Source organism: Vicugna pacos, chromosome 21, assembly GCF_048564905.1.
Source record: "Vicugna pacos chromosome 21, VicPac4, whole genome shotgun sequence".
Lineage (NCBI taxonomy): Eukaryota > Metazoa > Chordata > Mammalia > Artiodactyla > Camelidae > Vicugna > Vicugna pacos.
This window is the reverse complement of record NC_133007.1, coordinates 28,926,400-28,950,049: the sequence shown is the minus strand read 5'-3', so window position 1 is coordinate 28,950,049 and position 23,650 is coordinate 28,926,400. Positions and strand designations below refer to the sequence as shown.

The following is a 23,650-nucleotide window of genomic DNA, read 5'->3' as shown; positions in this document are numbered from 1 at the left end:
ACGAATTGAATCAACGCCTCCCGCAGCTTCTCTGCCGGCGCCACGGGAGGTGTGGGGCTGCTGACCCCGCGAGAGCGGCCGCGGGGAGGCGGCGCAGCCCTGCTCCTGGCCCTCGAAGACAGGCTGGGAAGAGGTTGATCTGAACCAGCAGAGCCAAGAAAAGTCTCAACCGCGGCCCAGACCAACCGTACCGAGTTTAAAGGTCTCAAACCCCAAAGTCTCAGCGGACTGAGGGTAGCGGGTTAAATTAGTTTCCATACCCTTATGAGGAGAGTCGTGGACCCAAATCAGAGACCAAGAAAAAGATTGTGTGAATCAAAGTGCGCAATTAACCAGAGAGGAAAAACGATCCCTTAACAGACTAGATGATGGATTGTGAGAGGAAGCCCGTTAAGGTTTTCGGCGTGAGTGCATGAAGGACAGAATTGCCGTCAACAAGGTAAAAAAACTGCGGGTGCAGCAGATGGTAGGGGGAAGATCCGGAATCCAGTTTAGGCCTCCCCCGGCCCAGTCTACTTGAAAGCGTTTTCCATTCTTGCTATCGCCATTCCTGCGTCCGCAGGGGTCCTTTATGATGTGGGAGATCCTGGGGTGTCACCCCGGGCCCCTCCCTTCTGCCTCCTCCCTGCACCCTGTCCCTTCCCCGGCCCCGGCGTCCTTCTCTACGCACGCGGCCGCCCCGCAGAGGCGCGTCTCCAGGGCTGATCCGAGGTGCGGCCGTGAGGAGACGACTCGGGACTTGCAGGCCTGGCGGGCCTCGTGCGCGCTGCGTGCGTCACCTTCGAGCTCCTTTTTTGGAGGAAGCAGGGAGGTAACGGCCTTGGAAAAGGGTTTCAGAAACGACGGGTAACCGCTCGGAAGGCCCAAGGCCTCCTAGAGCAAAGGGAAAAAAAAGGTCATTCTGGCCCGAAGTCGGAAGAAAAGTCAGGGGCTTTCAAGTAGGCTAGTGGCTAGGCTTCAAAGCTCCGTGGCCTGGGTTTGATTCCCCGTGGGGGAAGATACCTCACCTCGCTGTGTATTTTCCTTATCCCTCTTTTACTACCAAGTTTGGCATTTTCTAACTGCTGTGGTTCATTTTCCCCACGACTGGTGGAGAAATGGCTTTAACTAGTTATCGAGGATACATGCCAGAAGGGGGAACGGCTAGGTGAAATGTAAATAAATTTAAAACTCCCATATGCACCGACCACCAACGTGTAAGTAACAATTACATGTCCCATACAGTATGAGACTTAATTTTTCTCCCCCACATTTAAAACCAACACTAGAAATTATCAAACTTTTAGATATAATTTTGAATTTTACTGACCATCAACCAATCTTTTCATAGCCAATTTTTCTCACAGGCCTTTTTTTTTTTGTCTTCACTAATTTATTCCTGCATTTGAAAGCCCTTGTAAGACTAATAAGGCCCTTTGATTGACACCAGATAGCCCAGATGTCCAGGGAGACCCCACTAGGCCTCTCAAGATGTGGGCCATTACCATTTACTCTAAGGAAGGCCAGGCAACTAAAACAGAATATTCAGGGAACTTACTCTGTAACTGGCCATTTTTCCTTGTAAACTTAAATCAAAGTACTGTGCAAATAAACTGTTCCCACTAGGAGATAATATTGTTTCTTCTGGCCTGGCAACACAATTGATTCAGTGCTTCTGCTGATCCTTTTCCAGTTCACCAATCTCAGAGGCAGTAATATATTTCTGCAAGTAGCCAGCCAGCTGTCAAATAACTGGAGAGGAGTGGAAGAGAAAAATAATCTGGGAGCCTCGGTGTCTCCTTGACTCTTTTTTTTAAAACTGAAGTTTAGTTGACTTACAGTGTTGCATTAGTTTCTGGTGTACAGCACAGTGATTTAGTTATATATATATATACCTCTTCATATTCTTTTTCCAGTATAGATTATTACCAGATATGGAATGTAGTTCCTTGTGCTATATATTAGGATCTTGTTGTTTATCTATTTTATGTATAGTAGTTTGTATCTGCCAGTCCCAAACTCCGAATTTATCCCTTTCCCTTCCTTCCCCTTTGGTAACCATAGTTTGTTGTCTGTGTTTGTGAGTCTGTTTCTGTTTTGTAAATAAGTTCCTTTGTATCATTTTTTTTAGAGTCCACATATAAGTGATATCATATGATACTTGTCTTTCTCTTTTTGGCTTACTCACTTAGTATAATAATCTCTAGTTCCATCCATGTTGCTGCAAATGTTATTATTTCATTCTTATTTATGGCTGAGTAGTATTCCATTGTGTGTGTGTGTGTGTGTGTGTGTGTGTGTGTGTGTGTGTGTATCACATACTTATCCAGTCATCTGTCAATGGACATATAGGTTGCTTCTATGTCTTAGCTATTATAAATAGTGCAGCTATGAACATTGGGGTGCAAGGATCTTTTCAAGTTGGAGTCTTCTCTGGGTATATGCCCAGGAGTGGGATTACTGGATCATATGATAACTCTATTTTTAGTTTTTTAAGGAATCTACCTACCATTTTCCATAGTGGCTGCACCAAATTACATTCCCATGAACAATGTAGGAGGTTCCCTTTCTTCCATACCCTCTCCAGCATTTATTGTTTGTGGATATTTTAATGATGGCCATTCTGACTGGTGTGAGGTGATACCTCACTGGTTTTGATTTGCATTTCTCTGTTAATTAGTGATATTGAGCATCTTCTCATGTGTCTGTTGGCCATCTGTACATCTTCTTTGGAGAAATGTCTATTTAGGTCTTCTGTCCATTTTTCAAACGGGTTTTTTTTTTTTTGTTATTGAGGTGTATGAGCTATTTGTATATTCTGGAAATTAAGCCCTTGTCAGTTGCATCATTTGCAAATATTTTCTCCCAGTCCATAGGTTGTCTTTTTGTTTTGTTTATGGTTTCCTTTGCTGTGCAAAAGCTTGTAAGTTTGACTAGGTCCCATTTGTTTATTTTTGCTTCTATTTCTATTGCCTTGGGAGACTAACCTAGGATAATTTATATCAGAGAATGTTTTGCCTGTGTTCTTTCCTAGGAGATTTATGGTGTCCTGTCTTATGTTTAAGTCTTTAAGCCATTTTGAGTTTTTGAGTATGGTATGAGGGAGTGTTCTAACTTCATTGATTTACATGCTGCTGTCCAGCTTTCCCAAAGAGACTTGCCAAAGAGACTGTCTTTTCTCCCTTGTATATTCTTGCCTCCTTTGTCGAAGGTGTATGGGTTTATTTCTGGGCTCTCTATTCTGTTTCATTGATCCATATGTCTGTTTTTGTGCCAGTACCACACTGTTTTTGATTACTGTAGCTTTGTAGTATTGTCTGGGAGGGTTATGCCTTCAGCTTCATTCTTTTCCCTGAGTATTGCTTTGGCAATTCTGGGTCTTCTGTGATTCCATATAAGTTTTAGGATTATTTGTTCTAGTTCTGTGAAAAATGTCATGGCTAATTTGATAGGGATTGCATTAAATCTGTAGATTGCCTTGGGCAGTATGGCCATTTTAACAATATTAATCCTTCCAATCCAAGAGCATTGGGATATCTTTCCATTTCTTTAAATCATCTTTAATTTCTTTAATCAATGTTTTATAGTTCTCTGTATATAAGTCTTTCTCCTCCTTGGTCAGGTTTATTCCTAAGTATTCTTTGATGTAATTTTGAAAGGGATTTTTAAATTTTACTTTTCTGATATTTCATTGTTAGTGTAAAGAAATGCAACCGATTTCTATATGTTAATCTTGTATCCTGCTATCTTGTTGAATTTGTTCATCAGTTTTAGTAATTTTTATGTACAGTCTTATAGTATCATGTCATCTGCATATAGTAACAATTTTGCCTCTTCCCTTCCAATTTGGATACCTTTTATTTCTTTTTCTTATCTGACTGCTGTGGCTAGGACTTCCAATACTATGTAGAATAGAAGTGATGAGTCTGGGAATCCTTGTCTTGTTCCAGATTTTAGTGAGAAGGCTTTTAGCTTTTTACCATTGAGTATTATATTGGCTGTGGGTTTGTCATAAATAGCTTTTATTATGTTGAGATATGTTCCCTCTATACTCACTTTGGTAAGAGTCCCCATGGACTTTTATGTCTGCAAGAGACTAACTAGAAGAACTGCCTAGAAATTAAGCAAACTTGGATTCAAGACTCTCTGTTCTCTTCTGTTTTAGTGTTCACCATTTTCTTCAGGTAAGATGAGTTGCGATAAAAATGTAAGTCTGACCTTTTTTGCTTGCAGTGTTCTCACTGGTTCTAAATTTTGTGAATATGGGAGCTGTTGCTTGGATAGTTTCATGGATATACTTGACCTTTAGGAACTTCAGAAACATAGGACATGAGTGGGTTCCTAAATCCATCTTGGGAAGTTTTGGCAGAAATAAATAAGCACCAGAAATAAAAGTAACAGCTTCTAAGACCAAAGACTGGTTGGAACCATAACAGATTTTTTTTTTAAACCAGAGAGGAGTTGTTTTCATAATTTAATTTTCATTTTGTTGGACACTTTATTTATTTTGATGAGGACATTAGTGGAGGGAAATTTCTTTATTGGATCATTAATTTTTATTTCCCTAAAAGAAATGTAATAAAATAATAATAATAAAATTTCACATCTTACATTATTCACATTGATGTAGCTGGCTTATGCTGTCACGTATTACCCACCGTATAATTTACCTCATGAGTATGTTCAAATATGTAGTAATACCTACCATTTTGTATATATTTTACATATAGATAGATAATGCAACTATTTATAAGTCTAGAAGGGAAATATAATAGGAAGGTGTTGGTGACCCTTAATGTAGCCTTGAAATTTACTGAACTTGTGCCATGTTCTCACAAACTTTAGAAGGCTATGCTATAATATTAAAACGGTATTCCTTGTCTGGTTATATTGCCCATTTTCTGACTCAGCATGAAACACAGGAGGAGTGACAATGGGAAGACAATGGCCTTTTGATGGCCTCATCTCTGTCTTACTATTACTTGGAATGACATCAGAAAATCAAAGGGGAATATTTACATAGAAAGGGAAATTCTCCTTTTCTTCTTCTCTAACCGTTAACACTCAGTGGGAGAGCAAATACTCTTCTCATTCTTCACAATCCAGGACATACGTTGAGCTTCCTTTTCTAACTGTTGAGATCACAGTATATTAAAACATCATAGAAAGGAGTGTGATTACTACTGCCCCCTTTCTACCTGAGCATCAAAAATTCCAACCTGACTGGTGTCAAGGGGAGCTTCCAACCCTTCTAAATGGCCCTCTTCTCTCATAGGACTTGGACCATCAGGTTCATTTGGGGAAGTTTGGTAAAGGTTGTTTTGTGCTTAGACAGAAGGAAAAACCTTTAAGACCCTGAACTGAACCTTATGTTCTGATCTAGTTTACTGGAATTCCTGCTACTGTGACACAAGCCACACTAATAACAAATTATGTTATTGGTAATAACCATACATTTTGCCACTTCTTTGTGTACATATCTCCCTCAGGAGCCCCCACACCTGCCAGGGAACCTAAGTTATTGGCAGAACGGGACTTGGGAGTTCTTTGGTCCTCTGGCCAAACGCCACCAGTTAAGTGCTCTAATTTCACCATTTTCTGATATTACACCCACCATATTTTAAATAATGTTTATTTTGGAAAGTCCAGTTTGGAGGCAGTGGAGATTATTACTTTAATATTATTCCTCTATTTTTCAAATTTTAACCATAATGGAGATTTCTCATCAAAAAGTATGGAGGCTAGAAGACAGTAGGATGGCAATTTTTACTGTGAAACAAACAGGTCAAACCTTGGCAGGAGTTATAAATCTAGCATGCAGTGGTGGCTTCTGTATCAGAAATACAGAGATCTTTACCTTGTGAGAGAAAGCAGTTTGCTTTTCTTTTGGCTGCTGGAGGGATTGATCTACATAGTCCCAAGAAACTTGCCTTGGCAAGAAACCTGCTTGCTTATTGGGGCTTATTAGTCACTTTTGCTAGTAGAGGTCTCATAACACTGCAGTCAGAGCTGTTGATATTAAAATTTTTGACTTGCCAAACAACAGGATATTAATCACTCAGTGAAACTTTGGACATCAGAGGGTACAGGCACTCATGTTGAATTTTGACCTATCCACTGGTGGCAAATGGGGAGTTTATCCCATTAAAAATGACACAAATGAACTTATTTACAACACAGAAATAGATTCACAGACATAGAAAACAAACTTACGGTTACCAGGAGGGAAGAGGGGAGCGCAGGAATGCATATCTATCACCGAATCACTATGCAGCACACCAGAAATTAATACAACATTGTAAATCAACTATACTTCAATTTGTAAAAATGTTTAAAAAGAAGAATTAGGGATGTATTTCCCAGAAAAGGAACATGATAAAAATAGTTAGAAGAGACAGTTTCCTTCCTCTTTTCTCATCTTGGCCCCACAGCCCCCCAGGACAAAATCTTCAGTGTCTTGTGTGCTACAGGTCTCACTGCTGCTGTCAGCTTGGAGATAACATGTGGCTCTTAATAGCTCTGCTCCTTTGGGGTAAGTTGGGCTTCGAGGTGGGTAGCTAGAGGGGTACAGGCTCTGGCTAAGGGAACTCAGGACTTTTTGTCTTGTTTTGGTGTCCTAGACTAGAACTCATGAGTATGGAGACAGTTGTATCTGTGCTCCCATGGCTTATTGGTGCTTATTATATCAAAAGAATGGGAAGGGAGACTCCAAGGTAACAGTAAGCCTGGAAGCAGCATGTCACAATATAGCCTCATCAACAACCATCTGTAAGCTGTTCTGTACCAGTGGTACCTGATTTTGGAAAAGGAGTAGAGAGAAACTCAAGAGGCCTAAGCTGGCTCCTCCAAGTCCACGTTAATTGTCTCCCCAGCTCTCCCGTCCTTGTCATCTCCCACTGACCAACTGATGCCTCTGTTCTTTGGTCTCTTACAGTTCCAGTTGGTGGGCAAGTGGGTAAGTCATCTCTAACTCAACTTCTCTTTCTCTGCCACATTCCTGCTTCTGAAGAATGGGTCCCCTTATCCTGAAGAAGTTAGTAAAGAGAGAGGATACAAAGGAGAAAGATGTATAAATTATGTAAAATTCTCTATATTCAGAGTATGATTTTTATCAAATCCTGGTTTTTAAGGTTTCTCTCTAAGATTTTCTGAATGAGCTCTGACCTCCTGGTTAAATGCCTAAATAAATGTATGTGTAATAACAAAGTGCCCAAAATTGCAAAACCATGGAAGTAGCTCTGCTGGGTTTTCCAACATCCCCCACACCAGTCTCCCTTAGAAGAAAACTGAGTATATTTTTTTCCTTCCCAGAGAGAACCAAGCAGTACTGAAGGCTTCAGAGTATGGAGTTTGATGCTAATAAGGCCTGAGATTAACCCTTAGAGACAGTATACTACAGAGGATAAGAGAATCTGCTCTAGTCAGTTTGCCCTCGTTTAAAACCCTGCTTCCTGCTTACCAACAAGGAGACCTAAACTAGTCATTTATTTCTGAGGACCCCAAAATCTCCAACAGCTAGAAGCAGATTTAATAACAGGAACAGGACTCTGCAGCAGGGCCTGGGCACTCTTCATGGCTAGCTTTTGTACTTTTCCACTTGCCTATTTTCAGTCTAATCTAAACACTATACCTTTTCCCCTTGTGCTAGCCACAAACCTTGCCAATTGCTCAGATTTTTCTTTTACTCCACTTGGTCTTTGCTTTTTAATCCCAAAGCAGATCCCACAAAGGCAGTGATCACACTGCAACCTCCATGGGTCAGTATGTTCGAAGAAGAGGATGTAACCTTATGGTGTGAGGGACCCCGTCTGTCTGGGGACAGCTCTACACAGTGGTTTCTCAACGGCACAGCCATTGAGACCTTGGCCTCTAGATACAGAATTGCTGCTGCCAGTGTCAATGACAGTGGTGAATACAGGTGCCAGACAGGTCTGTCAGTGCCAAGTGACCCTGTACAGCTGGAAATCCACAAAGGTAAGTGTAGCATGGAAAAGGAGGACTGGAAATCACAAGGTCTTCCTTTGTGTTTCCTCCTTTCTAGATGCCTGATATGTGTGTGTGTGTGTGTGTGTGTTTCCATTTACCTGAGTATTAGTCTCAGTTCTATGTGTCTACCAGGTACAATAAAGATACTTAAAACATCACATTAAGGTCTTACGTTGTGCCCCCAAAACACCCCAACTAGGGCAGCTGTGAATAGGGTATCTAGATTCAAACTTAGACCCTAAAATTTTATTATTCAAAATCATCTAGTTTTGGTGAAAAAAAGTAATGCCTGCCCATAGTAAATAATAATAATTCAGAGAAGTGAACAATGAAGTCTCTCTCCTACCCCAAACCCCAAGTCCTGTAGTCACCTTCCACAGAAACAAAACCATTAATGTATAAAAACTTTTTTAAGTGTTTGGTTGAATACTCTATATACTGCCTTAACACCGTACTTTTATTACTTAAAATACTTTGGAGGTCTGTTTATATCAATAGAGACCAACCCCTAACTTTCTTACGTCTGCTGCGCTATGCAGCTGTGCTGTAACTGGTTTAGCCATTCTATTAGTAAACTTCTAGTGTGTTTCCATTCTTTTGCTTTTACAATCAATGCTGTAGTAAACATCTTTATACACATAGTCTAGGGGGACATTTCATAGTATATCTGCAATATAATATTCTAGACATGGAAATACTGTGAGACTTTTAAGTATTTTAAACTTTGATGAATAGAAGCAAAGGAAAACATCACTCCCCACTTAAATGTGTAAGAAGTTTCTGTTTATCAAGAGATGAAGACTGCAGGACTCCTTAGGGCAAAATGTCTCATTATTCAGGACAAATAATTGAATTCAGTAGTTTAGTTATTCAAAAGCAATAGGTTAAAACTTCTTTGTAATTGATTAATCAAAAGTTAATCCATCCCGGAGGCAGAAGCAGATTTATGTGGACTAGGTTGCTGTTAGGGAAAATGTGTTTTAATCAAGGATATGTTGAGAGTGTTGGAGGAAGAAATGCTGGGTGCTCCTCATATGTCTCTCAAGCCTCTGAGAATCAGTTCCTAGGCCCGAGAGGCGAGGGGGGCAGACACCTGTTTCAAGAGACCATGTAGCTCAAGGAGCAGCAGAAGTGTTTGGTGGTCCCGGCAACAAAGCGTGAGCCCGGCCTGCGAGGGGCCGCCTGCCTCACCGCTGCGCAGACGCTGGCGCCCCGAGCACCGGTGGCCTACTGAGAGTAGTGTCTTACTTTTTTTTACATTATATTATATTTTACATGATGCACCTTTTCAAATTATATTTTAATGTGAACTTCTACGGGAGTGTAACATACAAGAAAACTGCGTACGGCCCAGTGAATTTTCACTAAGTAAACAGCACCCGTGTCAAGAAGCAGAACGTTCCCAGAATCACAGAAACTCCCCTTGCTCACCTCTCGTCCCCGCCCCCAGCACCGACTGCTAACACCACGGGTTTTCACCTGGTTTTTAACTTCATATAAACGGACACAATACGACATGGCATGTGCTCTGTGTCCCGCTGCTTTTTCTCATGTTGACTGTGAGACTTGCACATGTTGTCAAGTTGCAGTTCCCTGGTTCTCATTACTGTATAGTATTCCATGTTTGCTCACTCTGTTGATGGAATCTGGGGTTGTTTCCAGTGTGGGCCTCTGACAAATATACTTCTGTGGCCATTTTTGTACATGCCTTTCGGTGCACATGTGACTTGGAATATATATAGGCGTGGAATTACTGGGTCACAAAATATGCATATATTCAGCTTTAGTTTTCCAAAGCGGTTATACCGCATTACACTCCCTCCAGCAGAGTGTGATAGTCCTGGAAGCTCCTTGTCCTTATTAACACTAGGTGTTTTCTGTATTTTTCATTTTAGTCATTCTGGTGCACATGCAGTAGCATCACATTGTGGTTTGAATTTGCATTTCCCTGATGACCAGTGATACTGAGCACTTTTCATATGTTTATTACCTATTTGAACATCCTCTTTTGTAAAGTACCTGTCTAGGTGTTTTGCCAATTTTTAAAATTGTTGTCCACCTTTTCCTTATGGACTTGTAGGAGCTCTTGATATGTTCTGGATATAAGGCCTTTTTTAAGTGTTGTAATTATCTTCCACTCTGGACTTGTCTTTTTGCTATCTCATTGTTGTTTTCTTTTTTTCAATGAACAAAAGTTCTTAATTTTACTACAGTGCAATACATGAAGGTTTTTGGTTTGTGCTTTCTGTGTCCCATTTTAAAAAGTTTTGGCCCAGTTGGTCAGCAGTGGAGGATCTAACTACAGTTACACTAGCTCTCAGTCACTTCAGTTAAATCTGTGTGTGCTGAAACCAGGAAAAGACAACTGGTTCATGGATCCGAGTCCTAATCATGTGACTTACAATGAGTCCCCATCCTACTTCAAAGTGAAGATGAGAATAGGTTTTAAGTATGAAATTAATGATGTCTGCTAAAAGCTGCAGCCCGCAAGTTTTGAAATGTAATAACCCCATTATTATTTAAGACTAAATATTTTTAATTTCCATTATAATTGGTTTCTTTCTTTTACTCTTGAATATTTAGAAGTGTTTTTAGAGGGTGGCTTTTTGTTACTTCTAATTTTGTGGCATTTTGATCAGAATTTGTGTTAAATACATCGGTTCCTTGATATTTGTTGAAAATTGCTTTGTGGCCTAGTTCATGCTCATTTTTTTTGTATATGCATTTGGAAAATTTTATTTTCCTAAGGTACAGCATTCTACAGAAATCCGTGAAATTAGGCCTATTAATACTGTCATTCAAATATTTTATATCATTACCAGTATTCTTGACAGTTTCTGATGGAAGTATTAAAATTTCCCACTATATTTGTGACTTTATAAAGCAAAAGGGTCTGTGTGTTGGGGCAGTGCAGTCTGCGAGCACCTTTTGGTTAGGAGCAGGAATAAATGAAGGAAGAGTATTCATTCTGTTTAGAAGAACTATGGCGGCACCAAGACTGTGAGAACCATGCTATATTCAACGCTGGATGCCTGCCTTCCACTCTTAGATGAGTTCTGGATGGGCAAAAAGCACTATATCTCTTCTCTTTGGTCCTTTAAGAACCTCACCTTCATTTAGTCAAAACAAAACAAAACAAAAAAATAAAGGAGACCTCTTGAGGGTATGTGCCGAGGTGTACATCAAAAGGGAGGGCCCATCTGACTTGTAGCTTGTTTTCACCAACTCTATCACTGATTGCACATATGTGAGTATTCCTGTCAATTTAGGTCCATTTATATTTCTGGATATGTTTGCCGTTATGTGTATTTGTCTTAGTATGTGTGATCCTATTAACAAATTATTCAGCAGTTAGAGTGTATTAGTTTTCTATTGCTGCGTAACAAATTACCACAAATTTAGCAGCTTAAAACAACATACATTTATTATCTTCCCATGGGTCAGAAGTCTTGGCTCAGCTTAGCTGGGTGCTGTGCTGAGGGTAGTCAGGGTGCTGACTGGGCTGTGCTGCTTCCTGCAGCTCTTCCAAGCCCCCATGGTCACTGGAAGAATTCAGCTCCTCATGGTTGTAGGACTGAGGTCCCGACTTTTTGCTGGCTGGAGGTCAGCCTCAGTCCCTGGAGACCCCTCCCATGTGGCCCTCACACAGGCCCTCTCGCAACATGTCAGCTCACTTCTTTAAGGGCAGCAGGAGTCTCTCTCAGTCCAGTCAGCTTAGTCTCATATAGTGTAACATCATTATGGGAGTGAAACCCATAACCTTCATCATATTCTGTTAGCTAGAAGCAAGTCATAGGTTCCAGCCATGCTCATGGGGATTATACAAGCATGTGGCTCATTGGAGGCGTCTTAGAATGCTGCCTATCACATGCAGGGAGCTGTTTTTGTCCCTACCAACTTCTGAGATCTGGAAAGGGAAGATAAGAAAGGGCCATGTACATGGTTGCTGGTAAAGATTACTTTTCTTCCCAGAAAAACTAAAGATATTTGAGGAATGGGAGAGAGGCCTCAAATTCAGCAGAGCTCTGAGGTTTGAATGTTGCAGAGAAAAAAGATTTTTAAAAGCCCCAACGGCCCAGCTTGGCCTCTTTATTCCTCTGCCATTGTATAAACACATTTTTGGGTCCACATTTTCCAGATTGGCTACTACTCCAGGTGTCTAGCAGAATCTTCACCGAGGGGGAACCTCTGGCCTTGAGGTGTCATGGATGGAAGAATAAGCTGGTGTACAACGTACTTTTCTACCAAGACGGCAAAGCCTTTAAGTTTTCTCCTCGAGATTCTGAATTCACCATTCTGAAAACCAACCTGAGTCACAGTGGCATCTATCACTGCTCAGGCATGGGAAGGCATCGCTTCGTATCAGCAGGAGTATCTATCACTGTAAAAGGTATCGTATCTGAATAGTCGTAGAGCTGTCATTTTAAGGACCAGAGGAAAACATCATGAATTACCAGTTCAATTTGCAGGTGAAGAAACTGAGCTCCAGAGAGGTAAACTGCCTTATTGAAGGCCACACAGTGACCAGTGGCTAGCTGGGATCAGAACTGAGGTCTTCTGGGTCCCCACCCACCCCATCCATTGCTTTTTCCCCATCAGCAATTCCAGGAGCTAATGTCAAGGCCAGGCCATAGTGAGGATCCATTTCATCACTTTTATTTTAGTTGCAGGGAATAGAGACTCACTCAAGATAAGGAGGAGAGTTATTAGAAAATGACTCAATGCGGGGTGGGGAAGGTATAGCTCAAGCAATAGAGCGCGTGCTTAGCATGCACAAGGTCCTGGGTTCAATCCCCAGTACCTCCTCTAAAAATAGACAAAACCTAATTACCTGCCCCCCATGGCCAAAAAAAAAAAAACACCCCAAAAAACAGAAACAGAAACAAAAGACAAGAAAATGACTCAGTGGAATCTCATAAAAGCTCCCCAGCCAGGAAGACAGCAGGATGTGGTTATACTTTCCGTCTGGCTCTCAGGGGCCACGTGGCCTCTGGTCCTACTTCTCTCTGAACCTCTGCTAACTAAGCAGCTTCTTCTGTTCAGTTTGTGTGTAGCTGTTGTGATTCTTTCATGGCCTTTTATCTTAGTGCTCATAACCGTTAGCAACTTTTTTCTGTCTGAAAAATAGTTCATTCCTATGGGAAAGAAATTATTGTCCCAGATTATCTTTTGAGGCAGAAACACAAGTGATGAGTCACTGAACTGGCTAGTGTGTAAGTCAGTGTCCACTCCTGGTCAACCATTACAAAAGGGCAAGTTCGTTTAGTAAATAGCATGGCTGTTCAGGGAAGCACGGGCTGTGTACAGGTGCTCTCCCCAGTAGGTGTGGGCAAGCTGGCAACCGTAAGTATGTTTATGAAAAAACCCCAAGAACGGCTCTGCTGGAAGTGGGGAAAATTATGTTGTACAGATGCATTCTCTAGGGGCAGATTCCCCAAAGGAGGTGGGGGTATATCTCGTGTTTAAATACAAAGAAACCTTGACACTGAAGCAGGCAACCCTATCCGCACCCACTTTTCCTTCAGAGCTATTTACAGAGCCAGTGCTGAGAGCGTCCTTGCCACTCCCCCTCCTCGAGGGGAATATGGTCAACCTGAGCTGTGAAACAGAGTTGCTCCTGCGGAGGCCTGGTCTGCGGCTTTACTTCTCCTTCCACGTGGGCAGCAGGACCCTGAGGAGCAGGAACACATCCTCTGAATACCAGATACTTACTGCTGAAAGAGGAGATTCCGGGTTGCACTGGTGTGAGGCTGCCACAGAAGATGGCAGTGTCGTCAAGCGCAGCCCTGAGTTGAAGCTTCAGGTGGTCGGTGAGTGAGGAACATGGGAACTGCCCGGCACACGAGTGGGTGCTCCCTTTTCTCCTGTGGGGCTGAGGTCTGTCCAGGGGGGTTCATGGCCCAGCCGGGGAAACGCCTGAACAGGCCTCTCCACTCTTGACTGGAAACTTCACACTCTCCTCGTAAACTTCCTTAACTTGCCTTCCCTTTCTTTTTCTTTCCTTCTTCCACTTATTTCCTTCCCTTTGTCCCTCCTTCCTTCTTTCCTTTTCTTCATTTTCTCCCCCTCCCCCCCCCACCAATAACTTAACAACATACTGAGTTCTCCTCTCTACTGTTACAGAAATGGGGTATAAAGACACCGGGGGCGGCTTTTACTTCAAGGGGCTCAACGTGGTAGGCTGGCGAGATAGGGGTTGGGGGACTGCACGTAAATACCTGCCCAAGTGTCTATACATGGCTGAGGTGGAGGGACCATGAGCTGCAGAACAAAGACTCTTGGGAGAAAGAAAGTTCATCTTCAACCTAAATTCATTCTAAGCATTAAATGGCATAGAAATAGCAGTTCTCTGTGAAACTAGAAAGCAAGTCCACTGGCAAGACCCTGGCAGTTAAGCTCTTATGAGGAGCCTGCCCCGTGCCCATCCACTGCAGGGCCCACTGGAGCTCCCTCCAGCCCCTGAAATCCCCGGTGCCTCCACTGGGTACAGACACAGCAGGTCTCAGCCAGCCTTCTCTTCCAAACATAACTCCGTCAGGTCCCTCTGATTTCTACACAGCGTTTCTTCTCTGCCATTTTCCTTTACAGGCCCCCAGTTGCCAGCTCCTGTCTGGTTTCATGTCCTTTTCTATCTGACAGTAGGAGTAATATTTTTGGTGGACACTGCCTTCTGTATGATGATACATAAGGAACTGCAAAGAAAGAAAAAGTGGAATTTAGAAATCTCTTTGGACTCTGGTCATGAGAAGAAGCTAACTTCCTACCTTCAAAAAGATAGTCATTTAGAAGAGCTGAAATGTCAGGACTGAGAAGAGCAGCAGCAAGAAAGGACGCACCAGGAGACCCTCCGGGAGGAGGGCGGCGGCTCAGCATCCACAGACGTGACAGCCGCACACCTTCCTCTCTGTGTTAGTGCCGGGCACTGACACCCAGAAGTTGAAAGATACTAGAACTGTGAATCCCATGACATCTGACTCTTAAATAAAGCAAGTAAATGAGGTGACTTCAGTGGAAGCAAACTTGGACATTTGGTAATCAGGGATGATTTGAAGTGAGACCTACTCTAAAGAAATCTTTAGAAACTTGGAAGTCGAGTCGAGCCTGATTATCCTATTAGGGTAGTCTGAGCAGTAATTTCTTTCTGGGGACAGGGTGAAAAGGTAAGTGCGTGCATAGGTAAGAGATTAATGCAGAGAGAGACAATGAGAGGACGGTGTGGACAGAGAGAGGTGGGGGGCCAGAATATGAGGAAGACGAGGGAATCATATAGACCAAGAAGAAGGAAACAGAATCTACAGGTGACTCTGAGCGACTGTGAGAACTAGAGCGCTCGCACCTCCCGGTGCTCAGGATGGTGACTTCAAAGCTCTTCCCTTTTCTGTCCATACATCTTACAGAGATGCAGCGAGTAGCTCATGATGAGAAATGGATGTGTTGTTTTTGCCTTTTCATTTGAAGTTTTCTCATAACCTCTCTGTGTCCAGAGACACTAGGAGTCCTGCGTGTCTGACCCGGTCCCCCTCCCTGTAGGAAGAGGGAGTGTAGCTGCTGCTTTGCTGAATAAAGTAAACCCGGCTCTCCAAGCACTGCACTGCATGGGGAGACTGCAAGTGGGGAGAGGCCATGCTGCCCCAAGGCCGCAGCTCCTGCTTCCAGAGGGCCACGTCACCCTTCTGACTTCCTAGATGATTCAGGATACACTACTCTCCCACTTGGGCTCCAGTTTGGAGACAAAATATTTTCCTGCTACTTCATAGCACAGCTGAGAAAAAAAATGAAATACGTGGATAAGACTTTGCTAAAGCTTGGGGGAAAAAACCCAGAAATGGTACAAACAAACCTAGCAACATAATGCTAAATTATCTGATTGAAAAAAAATGTAGCTTATCTGCCCAAGAAGGATGCATCCCCGCCTGGCCTTTGTCCTGGTTCCATATGGCAGGACTCACCTGTGACAGCCACCATCTAGACACGCCCTCAAGCAACCTGGGACACGAAGTAGACGGGAGGCGCCTCAGCCCACTGCTTTCCTAGTCTGTGGACGGTGAGAATGTTCTTCTCCCCTTCACCTTCAGAAAAAGTTCACTAATTATCATCTCATTAGAAGTGTGACAACTCCAACATTTGTATTAAAAGAAATGGTCATGTGTAGTAGGAGCTTTACTGATTGCACGTAATGCTTGGCCTTAGGGACTGGGGAGACAGAGAGATGAGAACCACAGGGAATGAGTTCCAAAGGAAAGAGGCCCAAAGACCCTCTGTAGCGGGACTGTCTGTTGATGATTCTAGCCCAAGGACCTGGGAACTGAAGCAGGAAGTGACAGGCACACTCAGAGGAGAGAGCTCTATTGTACCCTCACTGGGTGGCAAGGATTTTAAGGAAAGGGCTCCCTGGAGACAGAAGGTTGGGGGCAGAAACGGACACAGACAGCACTGTGACCCGGGAAGAGGCGAGGAGCCGGAGCGGGGCCAGTCATTGCTAAAGCAGCAAGAAGTGCTTCCTCCTTCCCCGCGCTCTGCGCTTCCTCTCCACATCCTTCCACACTTGTGTCTTCACCACAGTGTTTTCTCATACGTACTTTAATAATTACTTTCTTGATTGAACGATTTGCACCTCAGTCTGCCCTTATTTTTGGTGTATAAGCTGTGCAGAAAAAGGTTCTTGGTCCCCCCCAGACTGTGGCCTACCTGCATGTTCCCAAGCCTTGGTGCTGGGTCTGGTCAAGGCCTGGTACCACCTCCTACTTTCTCCAGGTGGGTGTCCAGCCCTCCAGTTTCCCTCGGTGGTTGAGTGCCCTCTCCCTGGCACTTAACCTTATCTGTCTAAGAGCTTACTTCTCTTCATTTTTATTCCATCCAGTACTGGAGACACACAGAGAAATCACCGGATCCTGTTGGGGAGAGAGGCCCAAAGGACCCTAGATCCTGTCTTTGCTAACCATCCTCCACCTTTGGTGAAAGCCTCTGTGTATGGCCAGGGCGTGGGGGTGGTCAGTGCCACTGGGGACCAGGAAACCATGGGCAGGAGAGTGAAAGGTTCTCTAGGTCTGCTCTAGAGACAAATTAACAGGTGCCCACAGGGAAACTTTACCCCATGGTCTCATTTTTTGAATCACTAAATCCAGTTTGCTTTAGACGTAAAGACAAATGCACTGATTAATTTGAATCTGCACACCAGCTTTTCAATTTGCAGGGAGGGCACAGCTGAAAAAAGTCAGAGATGGTTGCTCACTCCAGCCTTTGGAGCAGGACTCTTGGCATTCTAACTGGAAAAGAGCCCTTCTGTTTCTTGTGGTTTGTGTGCCACCCCTGGTCAGTCCCATGCCCCTCCACATACTCCAGATGCCACCTGCAGGCCGTTCTTCAGAATGCCCGATTCTCGAAGGCTTCTCTACTGTGTGAACTGGCATCCAGGGAAAGCCACAAGTGCCAAAAAATTAAAGACCCAGAATGGAGCCTCAACCAGGGAGGATGGCAGTTAGCCGGTCAATAGCCCCACTGTGTACCTCCTCTGGGAGTGGGGTGCGTCTCACACAGTCTCAGAGGGCCCCCTGCGGGATGGAACCCCAGTCCTCACAGTGGCAACCTGCTCACCATCGGTGCCTCCTTTACGGACTCTCCTCCCTTCCATGTTTCACTTCTCCACTCCCATCGCTGCGCTTCCTGAGATGACCAAATGCGTATTTGCACCCGGCCTTGGTTTCAGGATCCTCTTTGAGGGGAACCAACTTGATTGCTGTAACCAGGCCCATGCCGGGGTACCAATGACTGGCATTTAAATCATCTTTTGTCTGTTGCTTTCATTTAACTTCAGCTTTTATGCACCAAGCATCAGTCTTGTGTGGTAAAATGAGACAAATGGGTGGCCATCGATAGCTAGTGAATTCCTGCTCATTCTTTAAATAGCTCTTTCCAACTGTTCTGAGTCTTCCAGGAAGGACGGTGCTCTCCCTCCCCCTCTTTCCAGCACCCCTTTGCTCCGCACTCTCATGTAACAACCTTTCAAACAGATCTCGTAGCCTACAATACTAGGCACTTTTTTTTTCTGGAGTGGTAGGATCATTTTTTTTAACCTGTTCTTAGTTTTGTTTGTAATTTTTAAAAATATGTTTATATATGATATATAAAACATTACATATACACTAATTATGTATTTTATATATAACTTATATTTTTTGCATTATATTTTTAAGGTAAAAATTCCATTTTGGTACAACATCTATCTTGTCAGAATGGGATTAAATAGGTCTTGGGGAGTGAAATCGTAACTAGTTACTGTTTAGTGTTTCACTCTTCATGTGGGTCAGTTAAGAATCTTCCAAGTTGTGAGCAACAGAAGCGAACTCTGGCTCCTTAAACAAAAAAAGAGAACCCATGGGAGGAATACGGGAGAGCGTGTAGGACCGAAGGGCAGCCTTCGAAAAGCCAGAAGCAGGAAGCCTCTGAGAAGATCCCAGTGCTATAGAACTACATTCTCTTCTTACTCTGCATTTACTTCCAGTATCTTTTCAACCTAAGTTACTCCCCCATGAGTTATTTACGTAAACCTAGAACTGCTCCCCGCTAAAAGTGTCCTGACATGCAGAGAGAAATCAAAGAGTAGGTCTTTATCTATATGCTTCCACAAATGTTTCTCCAAAACACTTCCTCAGAAAAAGAACCAAAAAGCAGAACAGCAAATAGCAGCTCAGGCTGAGTTACCTGGTCTCTTGCTGACTCTCTAAGTGCCTGGGAGGACAGTGGAGGCTGAGGCTCCTCGGGACAGTAGGGGTCTTACCAGAAGGGACAGACATGCAGACCAGCAGAAGGCAAACCGGCTCTTGCTGAGAACCCCACAGTCTTCCGTGGTGTGTGCGCCCCCCACTGCAGAGCAATAAACCCAACTTGTTCAACCACGGGTGTCTTCCTGGTGATCTCTGGTTGAAGGTGCACTGACAGTAGATTTTAAAAGTTCTAAATCCTGACCAGAATCTGAAGGGAATATAATGAATTATGTTTCAGTTTTCATAATCACTTAGCACTTTCATGACCGCCTCCCTGTGATAAGGTTTGGCCTTTTGATCACAGGTGGATTACTTCATGTTCACACGTACAACAGCTAAGAGCAGGTGACTGTTACACAGGATTGGTGTGAACTGCTCTTCACTGTTTGGGGTGCAGATACGGTCACATCTCTTATTTCTCCAAATTAAGGCAAACCAGTTCAAGCCCTTAACATAGGACTAGCAGGAAGTACAGAATCATCCTCGTGGAGCTTCCTCCCTTCCTCTCTCTGGATCTTGAAAGAATCCTTGGCAATTATGCAGTTCAAAAGAATTTTAAATTCTAGTTTCCATGCGGCAGCAGGGGAGCCCTGGTATCATCTGACAGCCTTGGCTGCCGCCGCTGCTTCCCCGTGGCCATGCACAGATGCCGCATTCACCCAAGCAGACTAAGACAGGGAGCTAGGAGTCAGTGAGGGAAGGAGATTTTTAACTGTGTTTTTTTTTTGTACATTTTGGATTTGGCCATATATTCAAAAATAAAAATAAGTTATTAAAAATAGACTATTTGATGTTAAAAGAAATTTATTTCTCATAATTCTGGCGGCGGGGAAGTCCCAGATCAAGGTGCCTGCAGATCTGGTGTCTGGTGGAAGCCCAATTCCTGGTTCATACACGGCTACCTTCACCCTCTGTCCTCACGTGGGGAGCGGGTGAGAGAGCGACCTGAGGTCTCTTTTTTTTTAAGAGAATTCCACTCAAGAGGGCTCCACCCTCATGATCCCGCCACCTCCCAAAGTCCTCCACCTCCTAAAATCACCACTTTGGGGATTCGATTACACCATGTGACTTGGGGCGGGGAGGACACACAGTCTGCTGCACCTTCTGATGCCCTTTCCAAAAGATAGTTACCATTGGTTGTTTTCTGTCATCCAGAGACTTTTGTGCTTTTATAGGAAAATAGAGACATCCTTCCTTCTTTCTCTCTTTGTACACAAATGGTAGCATAATATATACACCGTTACACCTCGCATTTTTCAAATAACACATCAAGAGGTAAAAATAAAGAGCCTCTACTTTTTAAAATTATGGCTGCGTGTGCCACTATTTACTTAAGTAAAGCCTAATTATAGAATAATAATATTAATTTTCCAAGAGATAAGAGAAGCTTTGTCTTTAAAAAGTAAAAAATTACAGGGAGTGGGGCTTCTTCCACAGCAGACACAGGGTCGGTGTGACAAACCACGGGCCCAGAGTCTTCCTGTTAATTTAACTGAAACAATATTCTCTTAAATTATTTGTTAAATAATCTGACAGTCACTGGCTTTTATTTTTCCATCATGCCCAAAAAAGAGAATACAGCTGACCTAATCCTAATCTGACTCACAGAGCTTACGAAGATCTATGTTGAGAAGTCAAATGTCATTTTTGGCATTATTTCCAAGGCAACAAGTTGCCTATTGACAACAGACTGCAATTTCATGTTTTTCTTTAAAGGTTATTTTCTACTGGAGATGTAGAGACTTACTGCCTAAGCCCCACTCCCAAGCTTTTGACTTGCTGCCAGCTGCAGGGACCCGGCCAGCAGACAGGCCACAGTGACCACGTGTGGCAGGGCCAGGCCCCACCTCAGCTGCAGAGGGCAGCCCCGCCCAAGCGCCCAGCCCGGGGCAGCCGGCACGTGGTACCCAAGCAAGGCACGGATACACAGCACCTCAGCCAGCATGGGACTCTGACTCATTCCAGAGAACCCGACTTACTGTGTTGGCTAAGGTTTTGTTGGGTCTGCATTGCAATTCAACTGCGCAATCCGGCTTCCTTCCCTTTCCAATCCCTTTCCCATCCCTTTCCCATTCTATTCCTTGATAGATGTTGATCCTTTATACAAATCCTGCACCCTAATCTCCATCTCAGCTCTGCTCCCTGAGAGCCCAATATGCAATGCTTCTTATAGTGAGTGGTCTGAGAAAGCAGGTAGTAGGATAAGGTTTTAGAGATGGAAAACTCACCCAGGCAGCGGGCAATGAGGCACAGAGAGCCCTTGGCACAAAGTGGCAGTTCAGTTGTTAAAACTGTCCCCAGTGGTAAGCTGGGAATTGTCCTGGTGGAAGGGAATGCACCAGCAATTGCCATGGACCAGGTATGTGAGGTCTCTGGAGGAAACAGTGGACGGGAGGATAATGGAATTCAGTGACTCCAGTAAAGCACCACTGATGCTCTACAGAGAGACAATGAGCAGCTAAGGGAAACAAGCAATTGAAAACCAGAGAACTTCTTTGGCTGCCCGCATGGAAGGAGCTCTCATCTCCTGTGAAGTGGAATGCCAAGGAAAGCCAAGCACTAAGGCCAGGCCAAAGTCCAGGGGCGCAAACTTCAAAGAAAGCCTGAGGCCAAGGCCGATTTGGGAGACCTGGGAACCTAACAAATGAGGCATCTTGGCAGATTCCCCCCAAATTTTGACCCCCAATGCTTCTAAACCTTTTGAGCCTGCAAAAGTGGTCCACTCTTCTCTAGTAAGAGCTAGCACTCCTCCCCCGGTGGATCCAGATGGCATGGGGTGGACGATGGGGACATGGAGGTGTGCCCAAACCCCCGTCAGGAAAGGGCTCGACGGCCAGCGGCAGGGAGTGTGCTGCAGGCAGCCCCCGCTGTAGTTACCGCCTTGCCTTTCAGGGGGCTGCCCCGCCGCCCCTAAGGTCACACCCTTCCTGGAGCCCCCTGCACGTCCTGCAGGAATAAAGCAGGCTATTGTCTGAGCAGTGCTGCTCCAGAGCACCCCAGCGGGTCGGGCGAGGCTGTCAGGCGTTCACCTCAGTCTGAGCTCCCCCTCCGCCCAGTCCCACGTCCTCACTCTTCCTTTCACGACGGTTCCTGCCTAGTAATTGTCTTGCACCCCAAGCCCTGTCTCAGCCTCTGCTTCCAGGAAGCCCAGCCTGAGCCTCTTGCATGCCAGTGCAACAGTCTGTAAAATCTCTGGAGTCTTACAAGGCTCGTTTGTTCAAAAAACACTTCTAGGGACACATTTATTTTAACAAACAAGTTGGTAACATTAAAAAATATGCAGCAGGCTCCGTTTTGCACAGGAGAATAAGCTTGGTATTCCTGTGAATGTTCTTGGTTTAATACTTTATCAAATTGGATTTTGTGAGCTGGTCTATGATGCAAAGTGTCCTCTCTCCCTCCAGCTGTAAAGGAGAGGGACCATCTTCATTTATTTCTCATTATACCTTTAGGAATTATGAAGGCTTCCATTTTAAGGTCAGGCTTTGGAATTTCACTAGTTAGAAGCAAAATACAAACCTGCTAATTTTATTTGCTGAAATCAAGGAATGCGTCAACAGGATTTTACTCAATACTGGTGAAACATGGATCATACAACCGTTTATTCTGGTGTCACTGCCACTCGCTCATGTCATACATGTGGATTGCTTCGCTCACCAACACGGGTGTCCTGTAGGAGGATATGAACCCACAGGGATACATAACGATGTTCTGACGGGTACACTGGCGATTTAGTTTAAGGGAGTCAGCTCCCAGCGCCCAGCTTCCATACACACTTTTTCGTTATGTTGCACTGACTACAAACATGCCTGCTCTGTTTGAAGCTGGTTCACCTTTTCTACCTCCTTTTCCCTACTTACCCGTCTCCCAATTTACAAAAGAAAGGCATATCTCTCACCTATCCCAAATCATGATACATTGCCCTGGGGATAAAAAAAAAAATCTGAGTGTACCAAAGAGACAAAGGAACTGTAAACCAGAGGCAAGTTTTTGTGTCTTTATCTTTTACTTACGGGTGTTAGGGGCAAAGCCAGGTATTAGCAAGGGATACGTTGGCCCATGTTGGCCAATCCTAGTATATTGTAGAGAAGTAGGGCAAATTTTATGACAATTTGTATTTAACCACACCTTATCTCACCTAGAGCAACAAACTTATCCACAGCTCTGTACCTGAAATACACATCTGCAGCTTGGGCTGTATAAGAATAGGCCAGAGTATGTTAAGGATTGAACAACTTCAAAATCCCAGCACCTTAAATCAACAACGTTTTGTTATTCATTCATATTGGACTAGGGTCAACTGATGGGGCTGAAGGCGGCCAGCTGCTGTGCCAGAGTGAGAGATCGGGAGCATCTCAAACCAGGAATTAAATGCTCACGGAGAAATGACACACAGCACTCTACTTCAACTCATTGGTCAGAATAGTTGCATAGCTCCACCCAACCCCAGTGAGGATGTAAAATTCTAAAGTAAACTAAGGCAAGAAGCTGGCAACACTGTGCATATAGCATAAATGTTATCACAGAGAGTATTTAACATATGTAAAAAGCATGCTGGGAAATATCCACTGACTTCAAAGAGCAGTCTTCCTGCATTTTCACCATCCTCAGTAAAAGGAAAGAGCTGATCTCATTCACCCACGACTCAGACTGTTCCTCAGTTAAATATTCTGCATGATTTCAAAAAGGAGTGGAAAGTTCTTTCACTTCTAACAGATCAACATTACATCTTCATGTAAAAGGAATGTATTGAACGTAAGTTGGTGTTTTACAGTTTCTTGATCAATTTAGAAGAAATTGTTTCATTAACTTTTACCAAGAAAAAAAAGTACTAGATATTGTAAATTCATATTCATATTTTTACTTGGTTTCAAATCTGCTTGCTGTCGCTCATGAATCATTCCTATTCCTGAGTTGTGATA

The 23,650-nt window shown here is 43.6% G+C and overlaps 1 protein-coding gene and 1 long non-coding RNA gene across 4 annotated transcripts; one reads left to right on the top strand and one right to left on the bottom strand.

Moving 5' to 3' along the window:
- Nucleotides 1-7: 7 nt before the first annotated feature.
- FCGR1A (Fc gamma receptor Ia) lies at nt 8-16,572 on the top strand. Of its 3 annotated transcripts, none has more exons than XM_072946663.1 (7): nt 8-439; nt 6,411-6,511; nt 6,914-6,934; nt 7,699-7,953; nt 12,104-12,355; nt 13,491-13,775; nt 14,605-16,572. In XM_072946663.1, the coding sequence occupies exons 2-7, from the start codon at nt 6,481-6,483 to the stop codon at nt 14,772-14,774; spliced, it is 1,014 nt and encodes a 337-aa protein (XP_072802764.1). In that variant the 5' UTR covers nt 8-439; nt 6,411-6,480; the 3' UTR covers nt 14,775-16,572. The 3 variants fall into 3 exon arrangements, with proteins under 3 accessions (XP_072802764.1, XP_015105612.3, XP_072802763.1); XM_015250126.3 differs by having other exon boundaries at nt 13-439; nt 14,554-16,572; XM_072946662.1 differs by having other exon boundaries at nt 13-439; nt 7,696-7,953; nt 14,554-16,572.
- A 2,259-nt stretch (nt 16,573-18,831) lies between these two features.
- On the bottom strand, nt 18,832-23,354 carry LOC140688125 (uncharacterized). Its single transcript, XR_012062881.1, has 3 exons — nt 22,248-23,354; nt 20,957-21,100; nt 18,832-18,936 (listed from the first exon to the last, which is right to left on the bottom strand). It is a non-coding gene; the product is annotated as an uncharacterized lncRNA (long non-coding RNA).
- Nucleotides 23,355-23,650: the final 296 nt, after the last annotated feature.